The 25,695-nt window shown below is 44.5% G+C and overlaps 1 protein-coding gene across 1 annotated transcript in view; it reads right to left on the reverse strand.

Moving 5' to 3' along the window:
* xkr6a (XK, Kell blood group complex subunit-related family, member 6a) overlaps positions 1-23,530 on the reverse strand; it is a gene marked incomplete at both ends in the record, with an annotated part of 32,634 nt that extends 9,104 nt beyond the window's left edge. Inside the window, one exon of the mRNA XM_080850015.1 lies at positions 22,959-23,530. Within this exon, the coding sequence (XP_080706141.1) occupies positions 22,959-23,530 (572 nt within the window). The remainder of the gene's footprint in view (positions 1-22,958) is intronic.
* Between the last annotated feature and the right edge of the window lie 2,165 nt (positions 23,531-25,695).

Consider the following 25,695-nt stretch of genomic DNA (forward strand, 5'->3'; position numbering starts at 1 on the left):
GTGGCTGTGTGTGTGTCTGTGTGTGTGTGTGAGTGTGTATGTCTGTGTGTGTGTGTGTGTGTGTGTGTGTGTGTCTGTGTGTGTGGCTGTGTGTGTGTCTGTGTGTGTGTGTGAGTGTGTATGTCTGTGTGTGTGTGTGTGTGTGTGTGTGTGTGTGTGTGTGTGTGTGTGTGTGTGTCTGTGTGTGTGTTTGGGTACTCCTGTACACACAAGTACTGTATGTGTGTGACCTCACGCAGTGGATGTGTCACCCAAGTTCATGAGAGAATCAATAGAGCATTAAAAGCACAGGGTATGGTTTGGCTAATGCACTGGTGTGTTCCCTTGAGCTTGGCCTGACTGCTGTGAGGCGGTGAATCTGAGGTCAAGAGAGACAAACATGTCATGCCTCCTCCATCTTTTCAGCAGCCAAGAGCCGGAGTATCTCTTTCAATGAGGTGTCCTTGGATTCGTCAATGATGCTTCTAGTTAGCTACTGTGCTTTTACTGCCAGTGCTTCACTACATCAGAAACAGAGAGGATCTTACAGAGTCAAGGTTTAGCCTTGCTCACATCAAGTGGGAGGATGTCTACAGAGCTGAAAACACACCATGAAAACTGGCCGTATGGACTTCTACTGGAGTCTGTGAATGGATGAATGTTAACCGTAACTGCGTAAATATCTAAAAATATCTAAGTTCATGAAAAAGCACACACATGTCAATGCTCATCGATCGAGATCAAGTAAATTCATCCTCCTGGAGCCACTGACATGATGATGGCTCAGGTTTCTCAGTGTTGAGTGCTACTGTGGTGAGGAATCAGGGAGGATTCAGAGATGCAAATATCTTTAACCAGGAGCCCAGCACAAGGGATGTTCATATGGTCTTTTTACTCATTTAAATTGTTAATGCTGCTCACTCCTACACATTACACTGATTAAGCAGCAGAGGGGCTCACGATGTTGGTCAGTCCTAGGGGAAAGCCTCCACCTCAGAAGCACCGAGAGGGAAAGGGGGGGTTACTGAGAGAAAAGGGTTGGGGGGTTGCACTTACAAGCAGCTGCTTGCTCCAAACTGTTAGCCACTCAGCTCTGTGACGTGTCCTTGGGTTTGCCCTGGACCTGCTTGGCAATTCTGTCTTTGGATGCATCTTTAAGAACTCCCATTCAGAATAAATAACAGACTGGACAGACGGAGTGTCAATGATGCTACTAGTTAGCTACTGTGCTTATACTACTGCCAGTGCTTCACTACAGCAGAAACAGAGAGGATATTACAGAGTCATCCTATGATGGCAATAATCATATTACCAGAGAAAGTCATCTCCCCATCTGAAGAATTTGTATCAGTAGGCAAGGTAAGACATCCTGAGGGAGAGTGCAGGAGAGTGTGTGTGGGTGTGTGTGTGTGAGAGAGAATGAGAGAGAGAGAGAGAGAGAGCGCTTTAAGCAAGAAAGAAATGAATTTCCATTCACAGGGAAACCCCACTGCCAGTCTTCCTTCTGTGGAGATCAGTTTGGCGTCTCTCCCATGCGACTTCCCTCCATCTCTCTCTGTCTCTCTCCCCCTCTCTGTCTCTCTCCCTCTCTCTCTCTTCCAAAGTGCTTGGAGGTTCCCCCAGGCACAAATCCAGGCAAAGTCACTTGAACCAAACATGAAAAAATCATTAGATGTGTGTGAGTGTGTGTGTGTGTGTGTGTGTAAGTGTTAGAGAGACACAGAAAAGGAGTAAGTGTGTGTGTGTGTGTGTGTGTGTGTGTGTGTGTGTGTGTGTGTGTGTGTGTATGTACATGCAATGCTCTCTGGACCACAAAAATATGTTTCTGTGCAACACCTTCAAACAGGCCAGAGCCCCACAAAGGGGGGAGGTGGGCGATTGATGGCTGGACTGGCAGCTCAAGTTGTCTCTGCTAAGCTCAGCACTCTCTGGGAGTCCTGCGACACCACGGCCAGACCTGGGGGCTCCATCTCAGCCGTCTGACTAGGGTGCTCATCTCTCCTTGTCAACGTCCCGTTTCTCTCTACACAAACACATACACACACACACACACACACACACACACACACACACACACACGCACACACACAATCCAACTCACACACTCTCCTCAGGGTACAAACATATAGGCTCATATAGACTTGTAGTAAATGTAATATGTGTATACATTCAGCTGACACAAACATGTCAAAGTCAAACAAATTCACACACACACACACACACACACACACACACATCAATCAAGGATTTGAGCACCGCGTTGTATAATTGATTTAACTGAATTGAACAGACTGTTATTCTGTGACTGGCTTCTCACCACTGACTTTCCTTCGTGTAACTCTCCATCAGGGATCAATAAGCTATCAGCCAATCTGTCAATCGCTGAATTAATTGAAAGGTCATCCCAAAAGCCCCTGCACAATGAGCCTCAGCCTAATGAGCATATCCTGTCACTCGAGTTACCTGGCACCTCAGATAAGCGCATGAGGAGAGTACAGACAGGTTTTTAGTCAGGATCATATGCGGAGCTCTTTGCTGGGAATGACAGAACACAGCCTCTCTGGCTGGAAAAGGAAAATCAGCTTCACCAGTCATCTGTCAAAGGAGGCTGTTTGGATGATGCACAAAGCCCTTTAATCATGCCAGCCATCCTGGCAAATAATCACAGATGATAGGTAGTGAATAATATTACAAATACAGAACTGATGATGTTTCTCTCTGTACAAAGTCAAAAGATTCAAGGAAACAGAAACAGACAATATTTTAGACAGGGAGGAGGATCTACGGAGGAAGATCTAGTTCAACTACAACCATTATTTTAGTACAATTCAAGTACAACTACAATATTTAGACTAGAATTCAGCTTGCACAGAAAGTTGTAAAAAAAATAAATGGATGCTCCTGGGATGTAAACTTTAATGTGCTAAAAATGAAAATGTAATGTACAGCCAAAGCTGAGTTCATCTCAGGGGAAAATAGAATGTTAACAATGGTTCTTCTACAATAAAACCATGTGCAGTGTGAGATACGGGGTCTTGCCCCAACATCAAAGACATGCATATGTAACTAAGCTTTGTGAATAGCCAACCTCTCGAGGGTTCAAAGAGGGCGTTTTCCACTTTACAGTTCTCTCAAGTCAGCTTTCCTCCGTTGCACATGAAGCTAAAAGCTAAAAGTACACGACTGATACGCTGAGTGATGTATGAGTGGTGCTGTTGTTACACTTTCAGCTCCTTTTCTAATTCATTTGTAAGGCAGACACCATCTACTGTCATCCAACCACATAATTGCAAGCAAACTCCGTCGATAGACAATAAACTAAACCCAAATGGCGGTTGACAGAAGGACTGTTCAGTCTCTTCACACTGGCTAGAACGTATGCCCTCGGTCGGAGGGCCTCAGCAGGAGAGAGAGAGTAAGAGAGGGTGTGAGCGAGAGAGACACAGAGAAAGATAGAGATGACAAGTGTGTCTATGCGTGAGAGAGAGTGTACCGCTCTCACCAGGCCGTCAGCAAGTATCAATCTTACACACACATTGCAGTTACTCATACACAGATACACTTCAACCCAAAAGCACAGTGCACAGTGTGGTGTTTTTGCATTGTGGCCTCAATAGTGAAACAAAAGCAACATGCATCCATATCACCTGGTCAAAAAACACAGCACAGCTCACTACATTACCCAAGCATGTGTAACATCCCACATATACTTACCCCATAACGCCTAGAATTAATGTATTTATTGCATACATATGTACTCTCACACAGATGGCTTTCCATGTTATGAGCTTTCCATTACAGATTTCAAGTAATCCTAAAGGTTTATCGAAGCCGGTGGGTTAAACCAAACCTACGCTTGATAGCTTGACGGCGTTCTCAGGGGTAAAAAAGAACGGGAACACACAGTTCTCATTTAATACTGTACAAAGTACACTTTCTGAGTTTTTATTCATATTCTCTGCCTGTGCCTTCCTTTTATAGCAGGGCACTTTGTCTTGGGCAGCATCTGCCTCTAGTAGATTAGAAGGTTCTGCTACTGTTACAGTGCTTTGTATTGTTTTGCTTACAAAGCACACAGATGCGGAGCCTCTTTGAGAGTTTATTTCTGTCAGCAGGGTTCTCACACACCTGTCACTAGAAGGCCTAATGCTGGAGCAGTTACGCTGGATTCCAGGGGAAATAAGACGTGGAGGGGACAGAACTGGCAGTTTCCATTTTTTAAGTTCTACAGCATCTGTCTGGAAAGAAATATGGAGACTTACCTTACAATTATGTTTCTTTATATTCTGACTAAGGTTAAACTAGCCAGTACATAAGGCTAATAGTACAACAGTTAGGTCTGTAGAACAAATACATGGAAAGAGATGTAAATTGATAAATACATGTTTCTACAGTGGGTTAGACATATTTTCAAGTGAAATATATATGTGAAGATGTTTTTTTCTTTTCTTATCATAGTGTATGGAGTGTATGGTAGAACTCTTAGCTCTGTTTAAAAGCAAACTTGATAGCCTGTGAGTTCATGCCAAAAACTCAAGCTATTTCTGCTTCACTGGAATGGCAGTTTCACTGCACCTTCAGGACCCTGCTCCTGGACAGCTGGCCTCCTGCAGAGTTTGGCTGCAATTTTTTATTTAGAACCCCCCAAATCTTCTTGGCCGTACAAACTGCCTAGTACTACCAGAGCAGGGGCATCCCTCTCTACCTTCAAGAAGCTTTGAAGACCCAACTCTTTAGAGAGCACCTCCCTTCCTAACTGGCACCTTGACTAGTGCTTAACTTGCACTTACAGCAGTTACATTCCTGCACTTCTTTTTCTTTTTTATGTCATTTTTCTATTTCTTATGTTAAGTAATTATTATTTTTACACCAGGTTTTTATTGCTCTTAGCTTGACTGTTCTCTCCCTTGTACGTTGCTTTGGACAAAAGTGTCTGCTTAATGACTTAATGTAAATCTACTTAATAAGCCCTTGAGGAGCAGCATCTGAGTATAAGAGCCAGGTGGTTTTGAAAGGAGCTGAAACCGATTCACCTACAGCGGGTCGAGGCACTTCTACTCAAAGCATACATCCTATACCTTAACATTAGGTTGATCTCCTGTGATGTGTAATGGTATATCTGAAAGTTCTGAAACACAGGTAGGTGAAGATATGACTATACACAGAGCCGTACAGGCTACTATTATTCAAAACATATGATTTATTATTGCAATTGTTTTTAGCTTTTTTATTTTGTATTGGATTTTGACTGTGTATATACGTATATATATTCTATAACATGACTGGCTAGTGAGAAAAGTGACACAATATTCTAGCATTACTACAGATAAATAGAATAGAGTTGCTACAGTCTCTAACGTGAGTAGCCGTAGTCTGCATAATATCCCCATCTTTGAAAAGCCTCTGAACCCCAACCTAGAGAGGTGCTGTGTAAGCGTGTCTACCCACTCGCTCTGTCTAGACAGAGTCACACAGCATTAGCAAGTCCTGCTTTTGAGGCTGACCCTAGGTGATGGGGAACCGCACAGCACCTCATATAGAGAGAGATCTCTGGAGATTGCTCACGTTTCCCTACCCATGCCTTCCCTGAGAAATGGCATCAAAGAGGATCTCCTTGCCACGCTGACGAGGAATGAAATCACACACACACACACACACACACACACACACACACACAAACACACACCAGGCGTAGGAAGAAAATATTCTTATCCGAGGATGTGAAATGATATGTACACATGTGGGAGAGTACATCTAATGAGCTGAAATCTGAGCTCCTTTTAACACACAGTGGGTTTAGCCTCTCTTACATCAAGTGGGAAGATGTCTTCAGAGCTAAAAACACACCATGAAAACTGGCAGTATGGTCTTCTACTGGAGTCTGTGAATGGATGAAGATTAACCGTAACTGCGTAAATATCTAAAAATATCTTAAGTTCATCAATAAGCACACGCATGTTATTGCTCATCGATCGAGATCAAGTAAATTCATCTTCCTGGAGCCACTGACATGCTGATGGCCTTCCAATGAGGTGGAAAGCTCAGGTTTCTCAGTGTTGAGTGCTACTGTGGTGAGGAATCAGGAAGGATTCAGAGCTGGTGAGCCAGGAAGACAGATGTAGCCAGTGGTTGTAAGGAGAAAGAAAGAATATAAGTAATAGAGATTGGGAAGTGAACTAAAGGTTTGGAGAATGAAAAAAAAAAACATACAATGGAAGGGAGGGAGGAGGGAGGTGGTGGTGGGGGGTTGCACTTACAAGCTGCTTGCTCCAGGCTGTTAGCCACTCAGCTCTCAGCTTAGGCAGTGCTTCGCCATCAGGCAGCTAATGCAGAACAAATATAAAGTAACAGGGATGATGTGACAATGGAGTGAGGGAGAAGGAACGAACAAAAAAATGAATGATGAGGTAAACAATGACCTCTGGGAAGAGGCTAAATGATAATAATACTGAGGCAAATAATACAAATAATAATAATAATAATAGTTGTTGTTGTTGTTGTTATTTAATTCTTGAGTGTTTCACAAAGGTTCGGCTAAGCTGAGCAAGTCACAGGACCACTACCCATATGAAACAGGGCGGCCACTCACAACGTTCCAGAAAATGTGAAGGTCGTTTTAAACTGGGACTCCGGGAAGATCACAGGCATTAACAAAAAAGAACACAGCAACAGCAAAGATCAAAGCCACGCATTCTTGTGGCGTAAAATGGATGGCTCTTAAGCATATTGACCACAAGCAGGCCAAGAGTCAATAGCATTTCAAACTGAGTTAAATGACCACTATTTCACACAATTAATGGATGGATTTTCAATTTATTTCCAAAATTGACCAAGATGAAATACAGCTGAACCCAGCAGAAAATGGGTGAATATATTAAACAGGGCTATAAAGCAATACTCTTTCAAAGAGAAAAGAACGCATATCACAGGATTAACATTTTAAATTGTATAGGTTTTGTACTTATACAAAAAATACCTTCTATACCCTAACATATGCCAAGACACACTCAAAAAGCCTTAAGCTGAACAAACACACATGCAAATCACGTGTGAATCAAATTAAGTATGTGTAAGGGGCTGGTCGCAGCAGTCATACTGAAGGAGGGAGAGCATTTCACACACACACACACACACACACACACACACACACACACACACACACACACACACACACACACACACACACACACACACACACACACACACACACACACACACACACACACACATACACACACACACACACAAACACACACACACACACACACACACACACACACACACACGTGTTAGGGGCTGGCCGCAGCAGTCATACTGAAGGAGGGAGACCATTTCTCCTTTTCCTGCGCTATGTCATCCAGCACAAGCTCAGCACAAGGTAAAAATAGACATAGAAAGGAAGGCCGAAACACTAACCATGAATAAAATGAGTGTGTGTGTGTGAGTGTGTGTGTGTGTGTGTGTGTGTGTGTGTGTGTGTGTGTGTGTGTGTGTGTGTGTGTGTGTGTGTGTGTGTGTGTGTGTGTGTGTGTGTGTGTGTGTGTGTGTGTGTGTGTGTGTGTGTGTGTGTGTGTGTGTGTGTGTGTGTGTGTGTGTGTGTGTGTGAATGCATGTGTGTGTGCATAAATGGGGGTAAGGAAGCAAGGGAATATGTGTGTGTGCGTGTGCGTGTGCGTGTGCGTGTGCGTGTGCGTGTGCGTGTGTGTAGATGGAGGGTAAGAGGAGGAGAAAGCAGATTTGTGTGCATATGTGTGAAGACATGAGAGTAAGGGGGAGAGAGAGGGAGGGAGTATGTGTTAGTGTGGATATGTATGGACTCCAATAGCTGTTCAGTGTTCTGTGAAAATGTCAATTATGTGGCCAAAGATGTGCTGGGGAGGGGAGGCTTCCACGTGAGCGCTCACACGCCTGCCAGAAAGGCCACCAGAGAAGAAACGCATGACAGTCACACACACACACAGCCTACACACTATACACACATGACATACTCCCTCATGCTCCAACATGACCTTTTTCACACACACGTACCCCAAAATACACATTCTCATGCACAACAGTACTGTTATATACACACAGGCTTTCACACTCACACAAAAGCTCTCAGTCAACCTCTTGTACAAAATACACACACACACACACACACACACACACACACACACACACAGAGAGAGACAGACACACACATGCACACACACACGTCATCATATATAAGCTCCCGTAGAGAATACACAGTCTCAGCCCATCCTCTCCAACTCTGCAGCTAATGGAGGCGTTCTCATGCATCCCTACATGATAGAAGTTGCTGTCATCTAAAAGAAGCTTTAGCTGTGGAATCAAATCAGAGTCTAAAGGCGGTTAGCTTCACAATCTGCTTGCGTGATGTGTTGCCTCGAGCTGAATGTAAATACTTAAACGTGTTATATGCCAATCCTTTGGACATCTATTTTTTTTATTAAACCTGATGTGTTTGTTTATTGAAAATCTGCACTAGAATTAAGATAAAAGTTGTAGGTACATTTATAAATATGTATGGCTGTATACTTATAACAGATGTGCTTAACACGCCAAAACTGACCCCAGAGACCTGGTAACCATGTGGTAGGGAGGCTAAAGTGCACGTAAACTATTCGCTCATGCAGGGCACACAGATTTAGTTTTACTCAAGCAGACATAAATGAAGACAGCTGATGTCAGGCATGGTGTGTGTGTGTGTGTGTGTGTGTATGTGTGTATGAGACACACACACACACACACACACACACACACACACACACACACACAAACACATCTCTAGAGAGAAATTATAGAGGAGCTGGCATTAAAAATACATCAGAACACATTGAGATCAGACACTCTCGCTTGCTCACACGTCTACCTTACACGCCATCTAAGACTTTCTTCTGCGCGTGTTCCTCAGCAGCTCATTAGTATAACTAACAGAGACAGCAAACAACCTGTGCAGCCAAATCAAGTGCAATCCGACTCCCTGCACACAGACACCAAACACTCAACTACAACTGTCGGTGCAACACTCTTGTGTGTTGTTTGTGCACTAATGCAAGTATTTATGCAAGTATACATTTAACAATTGAAACTTTCAAATTTAGATAACCATGTTTTTGCTATTCTCTGGGGTGTACTTCTTGCTTTGGCTTTCATCGATACTTTTATTCATCCCTACAGGGTTTGAACAATAGTGACTGTTAGTGCCATTTTCATATTGTTGTTCAGATTTAGACATTATATCATTTAGATTCATATTTAGTGATTGTTCATTTTAGTGATAGCATATTTGTATTTATAGTTCGCATTTTAGTTTAAAATATGTTTTAGTGCTCATGCATTGCATTGGTTGGAATAACCAGAGGTGAGCTGTGACGTAGCGAACTCGCGCATTAATGTATCAACTGTCCATTTGTTGCACTGGTCAGAATTCAGTAAAAGACTGAGCGAACACAGTTTTTCTACCGTTGTTGAAACACATTACACGCGTATACTCGTTTCTTTCCGTCTGAGAGTGGTTAATCAAAGAAAATGTTAAGAACTATCGACTGATAGAAAGAAGGGAACTTTTAGCCACTACAGTGACCAATGACCATCACAAAAAAGAAACACCTCTATAGGGGAAATAATATTCTGTATACATAAAGCCACGGTTACTATAGAATCAATACAATATCTGAGGTATTGTAAACAACAGTACAGGAATTTGTGCCCAGTGTCAAGAAAAGAGTACTGCACAATGTCCTTAAAATTGTCTGAGTGTCTTTGGGTTGTGTGAGGTCAGCATGTAGGGTTCTAGCTCCCACAGCACTCGTACACCGGGACCTAACAGCCTGTGGCAGAAACACCAGAGTTAAACATGAGGCAATGCAAGCAGCAAGAGCCTTTCTCTGAAGTGAGCGTTCACAGGCTACGCTGAGAGAGCCACAGAAGACAGGGAGGAGTGGAGTGAGACTAAAGAAGCTCTGATGTGACAACTGCTACTGAAGAGAGAGAAAGGGGGAAATACAGAGAGAGAGAAAGAGAGACAGAGAGAGAGAGAGAGAGAAAGAGAGAGAGAGAGAGCGAGAGAGAGAGAGAGAGAGAGAGAGAGAGAAATAGGGAGAATCTGAGTGCAATAGTAGAGGCAGCTAAGACCTCTAAGAGGAGGGGCTTGGCAGTGGGGGGCCTGGTGTTGCTCACCTCTCTCTCTACAGCCAGTTGGAAAGCAGAGGGCATGATGGGAGTCCGCCACCTCCGCCATGGCTCGTACAACAACCTCACGCACACCTCTATGACGCACACAGAGCCATGAATATCAATGCCAAACAAACACACACACACACACACACACACACACACACACACACACACACACACACACACACACACACACACACACACACACACACACACACACACACACACACACACACACACACACACACACACACACACACCATAAAAAACACATGCATATAACAACCACGAATATGTAAAATCACAGATGTACAATTGAGCGACCACATACACTCACACACACACACACATACACACACACACACACACACACACACACACACACCACACATGTCACACCTGTGCCAGCAGAAATAGAGGACTGTAATCAGCAGTTAGCGTGTGCTGCTGGCTCACACACCTCACGCTCCCAGGTTTACGATCGAGAGGCACATATAAGCAGCTTCTCTCCCATCTGACTACCTGCTAATGACACCATTTACACCGCTCCTTCAAGCCATTCAATGCTCATTTTGCAACCACATGAAAAGGGAGCTTGTCAGAAGCACTACTTATAAGAAAACATCAAATTGTTTTGAATTTAACACATCAAACAGACTAAATCATTCTAATTACTCTGAAATAACTAAAGAATGGTGCTGTCAACATGTGTGGAACGATGCTGTTGTAGGCACAACCTCTTCAATTAACACTGATGTGATGGGTATTTTAAAATGGCATGAAAACCCTTGATTTTATGTTTAGGTTACAGTTCCTATGAAGCTTCCCTGGGATGAGGCATACTGTAAAAGGCACTGATCAAATTGTATTTTAGATTTATGTAGATGTACATGTTCAGTATATGTATATTATGCATTTGTTTTCATGCAAGCTTAACTGCTACCTATCCCCTGCAGTTTAATGTCTTGCATCTGTTGGAAGTGTAGGGTTTCAGGCATGTACTCGCATATGAAGCCATGGTCTGCCAGTAAGGACCCACACTCACTCCTCACTGCTCTCATGGTGCCGTGGGGGGGAGGGGCAGTATGAGCTGCATCCCAGATGGAACATCTGGTTACTATAGAAACACCAGACCATCACCACAGCTGTGGAGGTATCCATATCCAGAGCCAGCGCTAGCAGCTCTCAGACAAAAGGCAGGGAAAGAGCATCCCACCTCGCGGCTATAACCCTGACCAGCAGAGGGTCAATGTGGAGAACTGGGCCAACGGTGCCATATGTCAGAGCCAAACAGAGGCAGGCATTTCACGGTCCTCTGTGTGTGTGTGTATATGTGTGTGTGTGTGTGTGTGTGTATATGTGTGTGTGTGTATATATGTGTGTGTGTGTATATGTGTGTGTGTGTATATACAGCCGCGGAAAAAATTAAGAGACCACTTCAAAATTATCAGTTTCTCTGGTTTTACTATTTATTGGTATGTGTTAAAGTAAAATGTACATTTTTGTTTTATTCTATAACCTACTGGCAACATTCCTACCAAATTTCAAATAAAAATATTGTCATTTAGATCATTTATTTGCAGAAAAATGACAATTGGTCAAAATAGCAAAAAAGATGCAGTGTCTTCAGATCTCGAATAATGCAAAGAAAACAAGCTCATATTCATTTTTAAACTACACAATACTAATGCTTACACTTAGGAAGAGTTCAGAAATCAATATTTGGTGGAAAAACCTTGATTTGAAATCACAACTTTCATGTGTCTTGGCATGCTCTCCACCAGTCTTTCACATTGCCGTTGGGTGACTTTATGCTACTCCTGGCGCAAGAATTCAAGCAGCTCGGCTTCTTTTCATGGCTTGTGACCATCCATCTTCCTCTTGATCACATTTCAGAGGTTTTTGATGGGATTCAGGTCTCGAAATTGGGCTGGCCATGACAGGGTCCTGATCTGGTGGTACTCCATCCACACCTTTACTGGCCTGGCTGTGTGGCATGGAGCATTGCCCTGCTGGAAAAAACACTTCTCAGAGTTGGGGAACCTTGTCAGAGCAAAAGGAAGCAAGTTTTTCTTCCGGGACAACGTTGTACTTTGCCTGGCTGAGGTTTGTAAAAGACCATAAGGATTGAAAAAGCGGACTGGAGGTTCTTCTAAGTTCGTCTTCTCTGATGAGTCCGATTTCACAGTAGGTGCAAGACTCTCTGGCTTGTAGGCCTCTCCAGGTCTCCGTCTAACCATCAGACGACCATGTGTTGGGCAAAGCTGAAAATTGGACTCATCAGAGAAGACGAACTAGAAGACCCTCCAGTCCGCTTTTTTCAATCCTTATGGTCTTTTACAAACCTCAGCCAGGCAAAGTACAACGTTGTCCCGGAAGAAAAACTTGCTTCCTTTAGCTCTGACAATGTTCCCCAACTCTGAGAAATGTTTTTTCCAGCAGGGCAATGCTCCATGCCACACAGCCAGGCCAGTAAAGGTGTGGATGGAGTACCACCAGATCAGGACCCTGTCATGGCCAGCCCAATTTCGAGACCTGAATCCCATCAAAAACCTCTGAAATGTGATCAAGAGGAAGATGGATGGTCACAAGCCATGAAAAGAAGCCGAGCTGCTTGAATTCTTGCGCCAGGAGTAGCATAAAGTCACCCAACGGCAATGTGAAAGACTGGTGGAGAGCATGCCAAGACACATGAAAGTTGTGATTTCAAATCAAGGTTTTTCCACCAAATATTGATTTCTGAACTCTTCCTAAGTGTAAGCATTAGTATTTTGTAGTTTAAAAATGAATATGAGCTTGTTTTCTTTGCATTATTCGAGATCTGAAGACACTGCATCTTTTTTGCTATTTTGACCAATTGTCATTTTTCTGCAAATAAATGATCTAAATGACAATATTTTTATTTGAAATTTGGTAGGAATGTTGCCAGTAGGTTATAGAATAAAACAAAAATGTACATTTTACTTTAACACATACCAATAAATAGTAAAACCAGAGAAACTGATAATTTTGAAGTGGTCTCTTAATTTTTTCCGCGGCTGTATGTGTGTGTGTGTATATGTGTGTGTGTGTGTGTGTGTGTGTATATGTGTGTGTGTATATGTATGTGTGTGTATGTATGTGTGTGTATGTGTGTGTGTATAAGTATGTGTGTATATGTATGTGTGTATATGTATGTGTGTGTGTGTGTGTGTGTGTGTGTGTGTGTATATGTATATGTGTGTGTGTGTGTGTGTGTGTATATGTATATGTGTGTGTGCGTGTGTATGTGTGTGTGTATGTGTGTATATGCGTGTGTGTGTGTATGTGTGTGTGTGTGTGTGTGTATATGTGATAACACAATCGGTCCAAAGACAAAATAGTACTTGAATGAGTTCCACATGAGTAGCTGCAATCACATTGTTTCCAGACACCCTCTGTTGGGTAGCCATTCTCCACTGGCTCCAGAAGCCTGTCGCCTGATCCCCTCCATAAGCTCTGCAGAGACGACGGGAAGTATCTGGGCGCAAAGGCTCTGGTGGAAGGAGGGGAGCACAGACCCTGGACGTCATCCCACTCTACTGGATGGCTAAGTCACTCAATGTGGGCACAACAATGTTCTCTATTCTTCAATAGGCATAAAAGCCTCACCGTGTCCAAATTAAATGAAATGAGGCAAAAAAGCCTGAGAAATAGAGCTTGCAGAACGAGGCTCCCACCCAGCAGACTTTAAAAACTGCTGAGGCAAAAACATGATTTGGTTTCCAGAGTCCTGTGTTTCTCTGTAGTCTCGGCCATGTTTGTAAGACAAGAAGAACTACAAACTAGCGATGCACAATCCGATCGATCGATCAGTATTGGCGACAATATTGACATTGTTAAATGGATTGGGTATCTGTTAGAGTTTACTGACAAATGCGTGTTTTTGTTGGTATTGTGACCAACATAGTAGTCTCGTAATATGAGCACGGTGCTACAGGTCTCTCAAAAAGAATAAGGAACGACACAGACTGGAGGTGTCGTGAAGATAACAGTGAATCTGTTAGGGCGCAGAATTAACTGTTGTTTGCATCAGTCTGTTAAAGGAGATGTTTTGGCTAAAATAATTTAAATAATTGAAAAGACACAAAATGCAAAAAAAAACAAATGGCTATGGTTTGTCAATAGTTTATTGGTGCATATAGGTATGCACCAATAAATGAACAGCCAAACGCCACTGATTCTATGCAGGAGATTATTGATAGATTACTTTGTTCTAGTAGCAGTTACTATGTCTGTATGACCTGGGTGATATTGCAAACCACATTGCTGTCCTGTCCTATGTGAACTAAACTAACAATGCATTAATGAGCAAATGATTGTTCAGGAGTTAAGGTTCTGGGGCTTTTATTTTTCCCCATTCACTCCACTTAAAATAGCAACTACATTTTTGAATTGGTGAATTGTTACACCCCTAGTTATATGTGTGAGCAGAATTTCAGTGAAATAAGTACAGAGATGATAAACATATTCTGATTCAAAATTAATTGCTTTAAATTGCTTTGGAATACATTTAAATGTAATTTATTTTTGTATATTTTTGCTTTTTTAACTGTGTGGTTTACTACAGCCTCATTTAACAATACCAACAACAACAATAATGATGATAATAATAATAACATTCCAGAAAAAATGTTCCAGCTCTAGTATCGGTACTGGTATCAGCAATTCAGGTTATGGAATTGGATCGGCAATGAAAAAAGTGGATCTGTGCATCTCTACCACACACACTTTGCATAGGCCTGTGAGTCATAACAGCATTGGCTGATGAAAGAAAGACTCCTTTAGGATAGGCAGCACTCCCTCCTACTCTTTCTCTGTCTCTCTCTTTCCCTCATATGCACACACACATAAACACACACACTATCCGTCTCTCTCTCTCTCTCTCTCTCTCTCTCTCTATCTCGCTATGGACTGAAGAATTGGTTATTCTGAGCCAGTATGTGCCCGAGGCATTTTAAAACAGAAGCTAGTGACATGTGGCTTTATGAGCCAAAGAGCACTGGCCTGTACCAGCAGGGCAGTGAACAGTAGACTCCCCATGCTAGTAAGAAGGACAGGAGCAGAAACAGGAGCTGAGGCAAACTCAAAGACAGGAAGGCCCTGCGTCAACAGAGAGCTGAGGCAAACTCGATGAAGCCTTCTTGCAAGCAGCCAACCCATATGACCAGTACTTCAAATGGTTATATATAATACACTAAAGTGAGTTGCTTGTTCCCAATGCATATCCAACACGACGATAACCCTTCAGAGCTATGTATTTCCGTGACACTGTGACACTAATGGTGCCCACCTTTGAAGAAGTAACATTTTGAGAACTCACGTACCCGGTCAAAAGCTCAAACAAAGGAGTCATCGTACATATTCACCGAACTGTTAGATTAGCAGCAGGTCTGCCTGCCTGCCTGCCTGCCTGCCTGCCTGTGTGAGTAACCAGAGGACTGCGATGAGCGCTCAGCCTCCAGGCGGCTCAGTGATTCAGCACTGAGTGTGAGCCACTACGTTCCTGCCATCTCTCTCTTTCTCTCTCTCTTTCTCTCCCTCTTTCTCTCTCTCTTTCTCTCTCTCTCTCTCTACCTGGCACTCATACAGCCACTGTCAGCCAGGGGTTTGAGTAAGAGCCGCAGTGTTTCCACACAAAAGCTGTGCGGGTATACACACATATGGGAGAGTGGGAGGCAGTGCAGGCACATGAGAGGCAGAGAGAGAAAGAGAGAGCGAGAGAGAGAGAAGGGAGAGAGAGAGAGAAGGGAGAGAGAGAAGAGAGAGAGAGAGAAGGGAGAGAAAAATAATAGAGACATAAAAAGATAGAGGTCTGTATTGTGGGACGTTAACGGCAGCTGAATGCCTTTGAACTGGAGGGCCACTCAGGCTGTGGCTGAGTGGAGGACGTGAAAGGACAACACTGAGCACGTGTGCGTGTGTGTGTGTGTGTGTGTGTGTGTGTGTGTGTGTGTGGCCAGCGAATGTGTGCACAAACATGTGTATCTTTATATTTGTGTGTAGGTCTGCTTTTTGTGGAATGATGGTGGTGGCAGTGGGTGGTCAATGTGTTTGGGCAAAATACATATTTATCACTCTATTCTGTGTGTGTGAGTGTGTGTGATGTGTGTGTGTGTGTGTGTGTGTGTGTGTGTGCGCTCATGCACAGACAGAACAGGTAATTCAGGTCAGTGTGTCACAGCACTGTGGTCCATCTGCAGAGGAGGATGCTAAAGATGCTAAATGTAGCTTTTCACTCTTGACTGATAGAAGAACAAGCCAGCTGTTTGTCACCCCAAACCACTTGGTGCAAAAGAAAGATGAAGAACAAGGACGTAAAAAGGGAAACATACAACAGATCTGGAATCTGGAGGGTTAGAAATGTATTCCACTTGAATCTGAGATTTACAAAATACACACACACAAAATAAGAGGTAAATGTGGTGCTCAGGAGGAACTCATTGAAGTACTACAGACACACACGCACGCACGCACGCACGCACATTTCTAACCCTCTAAATAAGAGGAAAATGTAGTAGGATGTGGAGAACAATATATACTACCCCAGTGAATGAAAAACACTGTGGGAATGAATTGGCAGCCATGACAGAAGAGTGAAGTCCATGGTTGGAGGGTCCTTCACTAAAGCCCCATCGCAGAGCAGTGGTTCCCAGCTCGACACGCCTCACAAGTAGGTCAGTTAGCTGGAGATACTGTACCAGAGGCTCTGGGATCAAACCAGCATTTGCCACTGAGTGTGTAAATCTCTCTGCGTGTGTGTGTGTGTGTGTGTGTGTGTGTGTGTGTGTGTGTGTGTGTGTGTGTGTGTGTGTGTGTGTGTGTGTGTGTGTGTGTGTGAGTGTGTGTGTGTTGCATAACCTTTGGCTGAGCAGTTAAGCCTTCAGAGAGTAAGATATGGAAAAAGAGAGAGGGAGAGTGGGAGAAGAAGAAAGAGGGAGAGAGAGGGAGGGAGGAAGCAAGTGCAATAGAAAGATACAGTGAAAGATGGGACTGAAAAAGAGGGAGAGAGCTTGAGGGAGAGAGATGGACTCTTCCATTACTACTCGAACTAAAACACACAAGGTCCATGTGCCATCCTTCCCTTGTGACTGAAAGAAAATTACGCAACAATCTTGATGGACAACATCCAAAATCTTCCTTTGACTTTGGAAAAAAGAGAGGACGAACTCACGGCTAAACCTGGATTAGGGGTTACACTTCTCAGCAATCTGAAAGGGGACGTGATTTAAACAGCCGGATTAAACGCTGGAGCCTCTACACTCACAAAGCTCTTAATGTGATATGCAGAGGCTGCCAAGCTCTTTCCAGGGCTGATTCGGTCACACAGAGACTAGCATACCTTACCTCACCCTGGAAAGTGAAACCCATCATACGGAACAACACACACACACACACTCAATTCATGAGCCATACTCTATGCTTATGGCAATGCCTGTGTGAGAAACGAAGAAAAACTCATTCAGTTTCATTCATTTGGAATTTCAAATGTTTGCAAGAATGGATATACTGTATGTCTGAATAGGCCTCTGCAATGCAGCAGTTTTTAAACATTAGTGTAAAATTGGTGTAAAACCAAGTACTCAAGCAATGTATGTGTATGTGAGCAAAAGAGATAGAGAGTTCACAATTTTAACATTTTATCAATTTCACAATTCTTCAGGAGTATGCACGTGTGAGCCACACAGGAGGAGAGCAAAGAGAGAGAGACAGAGTTTGTGTGTGTGAATCGCATTCTTCTGACTGCCAGGAGCACCTCAGGTCTCACGCGTGGGAGTGAGTGTGACTCAAAGCTGTGCTGAGACACCACTGAGGTAAGAGAGGTGTGAGCAGAGTGATTCTGTGAGATACAGTGAGTCAGTGGGTGAGTAAGAGAACGAGGGGGAGAGACTCAAAACACACCACTCACTACTCAACTACTCACTACTCCCACTCCATCTGGGCTCTGGCACTGGCACACATTATCTGAGAGAATCATATCTTCACGATCGGTCGTTGTCACTTAGGCGAGTCCAACGTGCGGGTATTGGCAGGATAGGATGTGGAAACATTTTCAGGTTAATCTGAAAGGGTGTTGAACATACAGAGACAGGCTCACTGCTGAACAGTGGAACACTTCTCGCATATTGCAGTTCATTTTGAATTTTGTCATGTCAAGGATGATTCAGGAGATGTTGTAGTACACTTTGCATGCTCAGCCTGAAAAGAACACACTAGACCAGTGGTTGCATTCCTAAAGGGCAAAAATGTCTTTTACTGAAAACAGGTGACACGTTTTACCATCAGCCAAAATTGTCTGATGAATCTCTGGTCATGAATTTCCAGTGAATACTGTAGCTCAACAGCTCCCCGCCCAAAGACGACAACAGCATCACCTCTGCCCTCGAAAACAATGCGAAACAGTTCTACTTCTCAATTCCATCTCCCACTTTCTCAGCAGAGTGCAGAGGTACAGTATCAGCACAGGACAGGTTTGTCTCACCCCAAAGACTCCTTGTCTCTTCCTCAGAGCACAAGCCAGCCTAATCGCCGCCACACAGGGCCAAGAGGGCAGCATATGTGCTACGAGGGGAGCTGAAGAAAGGCCTGGCAGGGAGCTTTCTGTTCTGGCTGGCTCCTGGTCCACACTTCTCCTGCCAAACTGGCACTCACCTCTGTGCCACTGGGGGCAGAGAAGCGCCAGAGCAGTGGGCACCTAATTGCCTCTTCACCTCCCGACGGTGGAGCACGGAGGGCAGTAGACCAGTTCCCAGACAGACATCATCACACCCAAAAGAGCCCTGCAACACCCAGCTCACTAACACAGTCGGTCCACACAGTTCAGCCCTCTCATCTAGCCTGGGCCTCTGAGACCATTAAAATCCCACAGCACCCATCAGACTGAAGGTGCAGCGGAACTCTCAGGACAATGTTTAGGCTCACTGAAACCAAGCCAGACACATGTGAGTTTGGTGGCTAAATGGTGGTTTATCTTTTGGAAGTGCTTTCATCCGAGTAAATACACTTGCTTTGACTGTACAACACAGAGTTGTTCAAGTGACTATGACTTGACTGGCATGACCTAAAAACCTACCCAGGATGCTTGGCTATCCTGTAGTTTATGGCTACTATGAGCTAGGCCGGCCCTTACTTTGACCCTGTGACCCAGTGCCCTGTAGCTCCACTGCGCTGGCCTCAGCCCTGACCTCTGACCCCTTGCAAATCTGTTCCCCTCCAATCACGCGCCCTTGCCCGAGCCCTGATGTGTCACTCGTTTACATTCTGAATCACAGGCCCCATCTGACAGCTCCTGCAGTGTGGGAGCAGCCATGCGTGACTAGCCCTGCGCGGTTAGCGATGCTCCGCTGGTCAAGCACACATTAGCCGCCAGTAACAACAGAGACCGCTACACCGCTACGAAATACATCACTGTGTCAGGAGTCTTTAGCTGATCCCAGTAACAACAGAGACTGCTACACCGCTACACCGCTACGAAATACATCACTGTGTCAGGAGTCTTTTGCTGATCCTTTGGATGTTAGCACACCCCAGCTCTGTAAGCTGAGACATACAAGTAAATAAGAAAGATTGGAGGTTTATGAGGAACTTGTTTTTCCTTTTCCTATGGTCAGAAAAACAAAGACAACATCCCCATTAATTCACCATCAACAAAGCCTCAATAGGCTGACATGGATATAACCAAAGAGCAATTAAAACTAATTTACACTGTTTGCAACGAAGGGAGAACGTAGTCACCCCACCCGGACTTGAACCCGGGTCTACAGGGTGCCAAACATGCACTATGACCGCAATGTCAAAGAGCCAGGCTCGATGTCTTGGCAGTCAGAGCACATACTCATCTGTAGTGATGGCACAACGTCACACTGTTATTCTGGGAGATAACCCATTGGATGTATACAGGGTATGATGTAATTCAGAGATCAAGACGGTAATCTCAGCTGGTTTATAATAAAAAGGCCAGTGGAGAGAGCTGGACACCATGATGTTTCCACTTTTCATGACTGATTTAAACCTGAGGGGTTAAAGGCATCTTTTACCATGGTCTAGCACATGATGAGACCACTTTATGCTGCCTCACTGTGCCTTCACTGTGGCTGAGTGCATTCTTATGTGAGCCACTCACCTCTTCACCAGGGGTGCCAGGAGGAGGGGGGGGGGGGGGGGGGGGGGGGGCGTGCTGAGGCAGGAGTGAGTCATGGGTTAGATGGAGGACTTGTGTCTCTAACATAATGTGTTGTTCAAAGGCTGATGACACTGCAAGGATGGAGGGCAAGAAACACAGACACACACAGAGAGAGAGAGAGAGAGATAAACTGGCCACAAGTGGAAGAGGAAACGGTGGTTGATAAGTGTGGGGATGGGTGAAAGAAAGACAGAGAGAGGGAGGAAAAGAATGGGCAGCACTTGCAGACTGCGCCCACCCTTCTGGGTTAGCGCTGGTCAAATGGCACACTACAAGGCTACAAGGCTACAAGGCTACAAGGCTACGGGGCACCAGTATCTGTTCAGGCTCCACATGTCCGCCCCTGTGAGCTAATTGCAGCCTGGTCCTGAAGCGAAGCACGAAGATTACCCCTCTCTTATACCAGCGCTAATGTGAAAATGAATGCCCTGGTCAAATGCATCGCCCAAACCCACACATGCAGTTTTTTTTATTGAGATCAATGGGGAAATGAAGAAAGGAACACCAGGGGGTCAATTTAATTTCAGCAATACACAACCAATGCCAAGTGTATGACACAGCAGGGTGACTATGATATTATGGTGTTCCGTTCAAACATCCCCACCCAGACTGTTGACTTCTGAAGTGCTTCTCATTGTTTCTAGATCAGATGGAGCTCATATAGTTGGCCATCACCGACAGCACTGGCATGTGGTTTGAAATCCTCTTTCATAATCCAATGTGCAAGGTCACAGATCCATGATGTTGTTTACAAGTCAGGGATTTGATAGTTTGTACATATCACTGTTGGATCATCTGGCAGTGTTGTTTTTTTAATAATAGCTGCTTGAGCTGGCAGCTACCCAAATATGTCATGTATATCAATCAAATCAAATCATCGGTCAGTGATCTCTTGTAGAGTTACAAACATTTTTGCCGAAACCTTACATTTTTGTTTTCCTTCAATTAAGTTGATTAATCTTTAGTTAGGCTACTTCAAAGTATGTTTTTCATAATTCAACAAAACTGACAGTAAAAGCTAACTGCGGTTTCTTGGTTAAACCAGATTTGGTAGGGAAAGACAACTTTGCTGGACAGGAGAAAGGATCAGGTGCCTTTATGTTTGCTCAGAAGAGTTTACTCACTACTCCCGTCTTCCAAGACTGACTTCAGGCAGAGCTTGCGGGTGTCTTTGAATGGAAAACACAACTGCGGGAGCTTATGAATGAGCGGTACGTAGGGGATGCGCCAGATAAACTGATTGACCCTGAAAACGATAGGCTGCTGGTGATGAACCTGTTATGCGCAGGAGCAGGTGTGTGTAGAACGAAGAGGAAGGCATAGAATATGTCTCCGTGTGAGTGTCGACAATATGATCAAAGGACAGAAACTCTTGTTTTATTTACCTGGGCTCGGTGGAATACAGATGATGTGTTATCATCATGACATCATAGTCTACCTTTAAGTAACAAACCAATTCAATTACATAAATCCAAACAGATTTGTTTTTGAGTTGCAAATATTTCTCTTCAGACTACTGGCATGTAGGATACGAAAATGTAGCTTATATGACGCATGAGCGAGGGGAAGAAACCCTCGACTAATGGGATGTTGCAGCCCTACACGTCTGACTGTAGCCGATTCACTTCAACACATGAAAATAACATCCTGAATGAGTTTAATATCGCCTGTTTTACGCATGCCTACCATCAAACCTTACGTCACTGGCTTGCTTGCCAGATGCATCGACTTTGGTCGCCAGTGGCTTTTGAGAAGTGTTGGATCAGACGATTCCCATAATCGATTAAATATGGAGTCCGTCGCCTCTAGGTTTAAAATAAAATCATAGCAGCACGGAATAAACACGAATCGTCTACCAACAGCAATAGCCAGCGTTTACCCCCCTCCCCGACAGTAAGCTCTTGCTTGTCACATTCATACACAGGAATTCTGCGAGGAAATAAAATCAACCGGACAAGCATTTTTGAGCAACTGAATCTGCAAAAAAAAAAGATTGCTCATATTCACGAGAACAGGGAGACTGTCGCCTACCGCAGCAAATTCTGCGGGTTTACTGAATTCACACGCACGAGCTCTCGACTCGACACACACTTGTCCAGCGCTGCCGCGGCAGGTAGACACACCGCTGATGTCATGGAGCACAGACATGACAGCTGGTGGAGCTACTCAGTTACTGAGCGATGCCCCACGCACTACAAACATGCGCTCTATGTGCAACTCATATCGCCTCTGCTTATCGCACTCATCTTGTCCTGGAAACTTTTGTAGACTTGACAATTAGCTCATTGCCATTGTGACAAAACATTCCAATCACCAAGACTGTCCTGTTGAAACATAGATATATGTAATTATATATGTCTATGGGTTGAAAGGAAACTGCTGTGTCTACTGAGACTGCAAACTTGGTACATAAATGACCATCACATCCCTCTGTGGGCAGCCTGAGCTGAACCCATACGCTCAGTGGAGTGGTCAGTATTCCAGGTGACAGGGAGACAAGCTTGCATGCATTTGAGGCTAGGGAGATATAGGTGATGTCAAAACTTAAGTGGGCAAAACTAGGCTATAGAATCTTAAAAAAACAATGTTTTCTTACCTCCACACTTGTCCCATCTGAATGATGTGTATAAAAATCTGCCACATCCACACAGATATTTGGCAGCATCTATCCCTGCCGTAGATGCCCGTGCTCAAACCAGCGGTGGCTCTCTTGCTCAGACCCTCAACCGCCCCCAAACCGCCCCCAGTATAATCCTGCACGAACCACCTGAAGCTGAGGATTTGGACCAGAACCGAAGGTACGAGCACGAAGAAAAGGGTTAACCCGAACCACAGATAGTCCCGTTTGGAGTAGTAATCCATGGCTAACCATAGGTCCGTCCCCACATCCCAGAAGAATACGAGCATTGCCAAAACGATCCAGAGGCAGTCCAGCCACAGGCGCTCGCCCTGCTGATGCGGCCGCCTGCCTCTGTCCCCCTTCCCCAGGAGAGCGCCCAGGCAGGCGCTTCGACAACCCCAGTAGCAGGACGAGGTGTTGCAGCAGTAGCAGATGTGTATAGCGGTGCTGTCCAAGCCATCGTCGTCGCAGCCCCCCACCGCTTCGTCCAGGTTGTGTAGCTGGGCGAAACCGGTGGCGACCCTCTCACCATCAGATTTCGCTGCCATCTTGCTCTCTCAAGCACCCCGTCCGCCTTCCGGGGCTGATGACGTCACTTCCCAAATACCTGTACTTTGACACCCCCAATATGCTACCCATCATAGTTAATTATGCCATGGTTCACCTCGGGTAAGGATGAGTCTTCATTTCAGGTCCTACGAACGTTCATTTGAACCTGGTTTTGACGATAAAAGCTGATGGTCAGGTCGGCTGACTCGCAGGAGCATCATCACCAGACGTCCAGGTGAGCTCAGCATCCCAAACCCAACTGAGTCATCCGATTTCTTCAGCGGACGGAGCTGTTTAAACGATTCTGTCTGTGCTGATGCTCTAAATTATCTACTGTCCTGACCGGATTGCTCTGGTAATGAAGCCAAGGATGCTGACTGCATAGTGGTGCACCTTGCCTCGCAGCTTTATAACTTCAGTCCCTAACAGCTCAGTGCTGTTGCCATCTAGCGATTGTACTGGGAACATCAGTTTAATATTTGTCTGGCATATCAATTAAAAAAAACACCTGACTATTATCAGCTCGCCATATATTATCCTTGAACATCAACAAGAATAATCGAAACGTGTTTGTGGTTTTCATTTGAAAAAGTGGATTCATTTATGATCATCAAGAACGAATTTGTCTCTGTTAAAATGAAACAGCAATATGCCAGATTAACATCACATTATGGTCAGTGGCTTGGAGCACAGTGTTACAAGTGTTAAAGTGTTACAAAGTAATTATGCCATTTTGAGCTTTAATGCGGACTTTTCGGTGTTCCCTTGGGTGTGAGTGAATGATTGTTTGTTTCATATTTGAATTCTGGATTCTGAATGTGTTTGTTTTTGTGTGATTGTGTGTCTGCCATTTCACATGTGCATGTCTATGTGTGAAGAGAGACATTTTCAGCTGTGAGAGACCGAATTCAGAGCTCTCCAATCCAGTCTGCCGCATCCCCCATTTCTCAGGCCTACAAAATCTCCTTCAGCCATTGTCAGAAGCGGAGTGGGAACAGCTAGGATTAGAAACACCAGTGTAGCCCTTTGTCACATGAGGCATTATAAAAGACCCTCATCTCCCGTTACCCTCCCGCGGGACACATACAGACTAAATCCCCACACAGACGCGGTGGATCGCCTGTAAGGGATATGCCTGACTTATCCACACTCTGCTAATTGCAGCGTGTGCTCTCACAATCACACCCTGGAAACCAGAGAATGAATGATTATCCGAGGCTGCAAATCTCCTGTTTTTCACTGGAGCCGGTGTCATTTCATATCCTTAGTGTCCTGCTGCACTGAAATATGGTGTACAGGGATATGATGCCTTAATAACATTTATTTTTTGTTTTACTTTTTATTAATTTATTTGAATAAAAAAAACATTTTTTTTTTGGAACGACTCAAGCATTAGAGGAACAGATAACTGCAGAGCTGTCCTCCCCATCCTCACCCACCAGACTTAATCTCTCCCTCCATCCTCCTCCAGAGTGATCTGTTGTGGCATTATCTCCCGCTGGCCAGCCTTTCGCCGAGGCACAGCAGCCAGAAGAAGAAAAAAAACATTAACCAAGACGTGCGAGGCGATAGAAACACACAGCGCACTAGGTGAACATTCCCTCTCTCTCTCTCTCTCTCTCTCTCTCTCTCTCTCTCTCTCTCTCCCTCCCTCTCTCTCCCTCTCTCTCTCTCTCTCCCTCCCTCTCTCTCCCTCTCTCTCCTCTCTCTCTCCCCCTCTCTCTCTCCCTCTCTCTCTCTTCTTCTCTCTCTCTCTCTCTCCCTCTCTCTCTCCCTCCCTCTCTCTCTCTTCCTCTCTCTCTCCCTCTCTCTCTCCCTCCCTCTCTCTCCCTCTCTCTCTCTCTCTCTCTCTCTCTCTCTCTCCCTCTCTCTCTCCCTCCCTCTCTCTCTTCCTCCCTCTCTCTCTCCCTCTCTCTCTCCCTCCCTCTCTCTCCCTCTCTCTCTCTCTCTCTCTCTCTCTCTCTCTCTCTCTCTCTCTCTCTCTCTCTCATCTGAGAGCTATGGCCTGGATGGCAACATGGAAACCACCTTTTTTTGCGAATGCCCCTCTCCCCTCTTTAGCTCCATCCTGCCGAGGGAGCAGTGGGACCACTCAAAACCTCACCTCGGCTCAGAAACCTCTTGGCGTGGTTCTCCCTCTTCACTCCTCTGCATGAAATTTTTA

The sequence above is a fragment of the Sprattus sprattus genome (assembly GCF_963457725.1).
Source record: "Sprattus sprattus genome assembly, chromosome: 13".
NCBI lineage: Eukaryota > Metazoa > Chordata > Actinopteri > Clupeiformes > Clupeidae > Sprattus > Sprattus sprattus.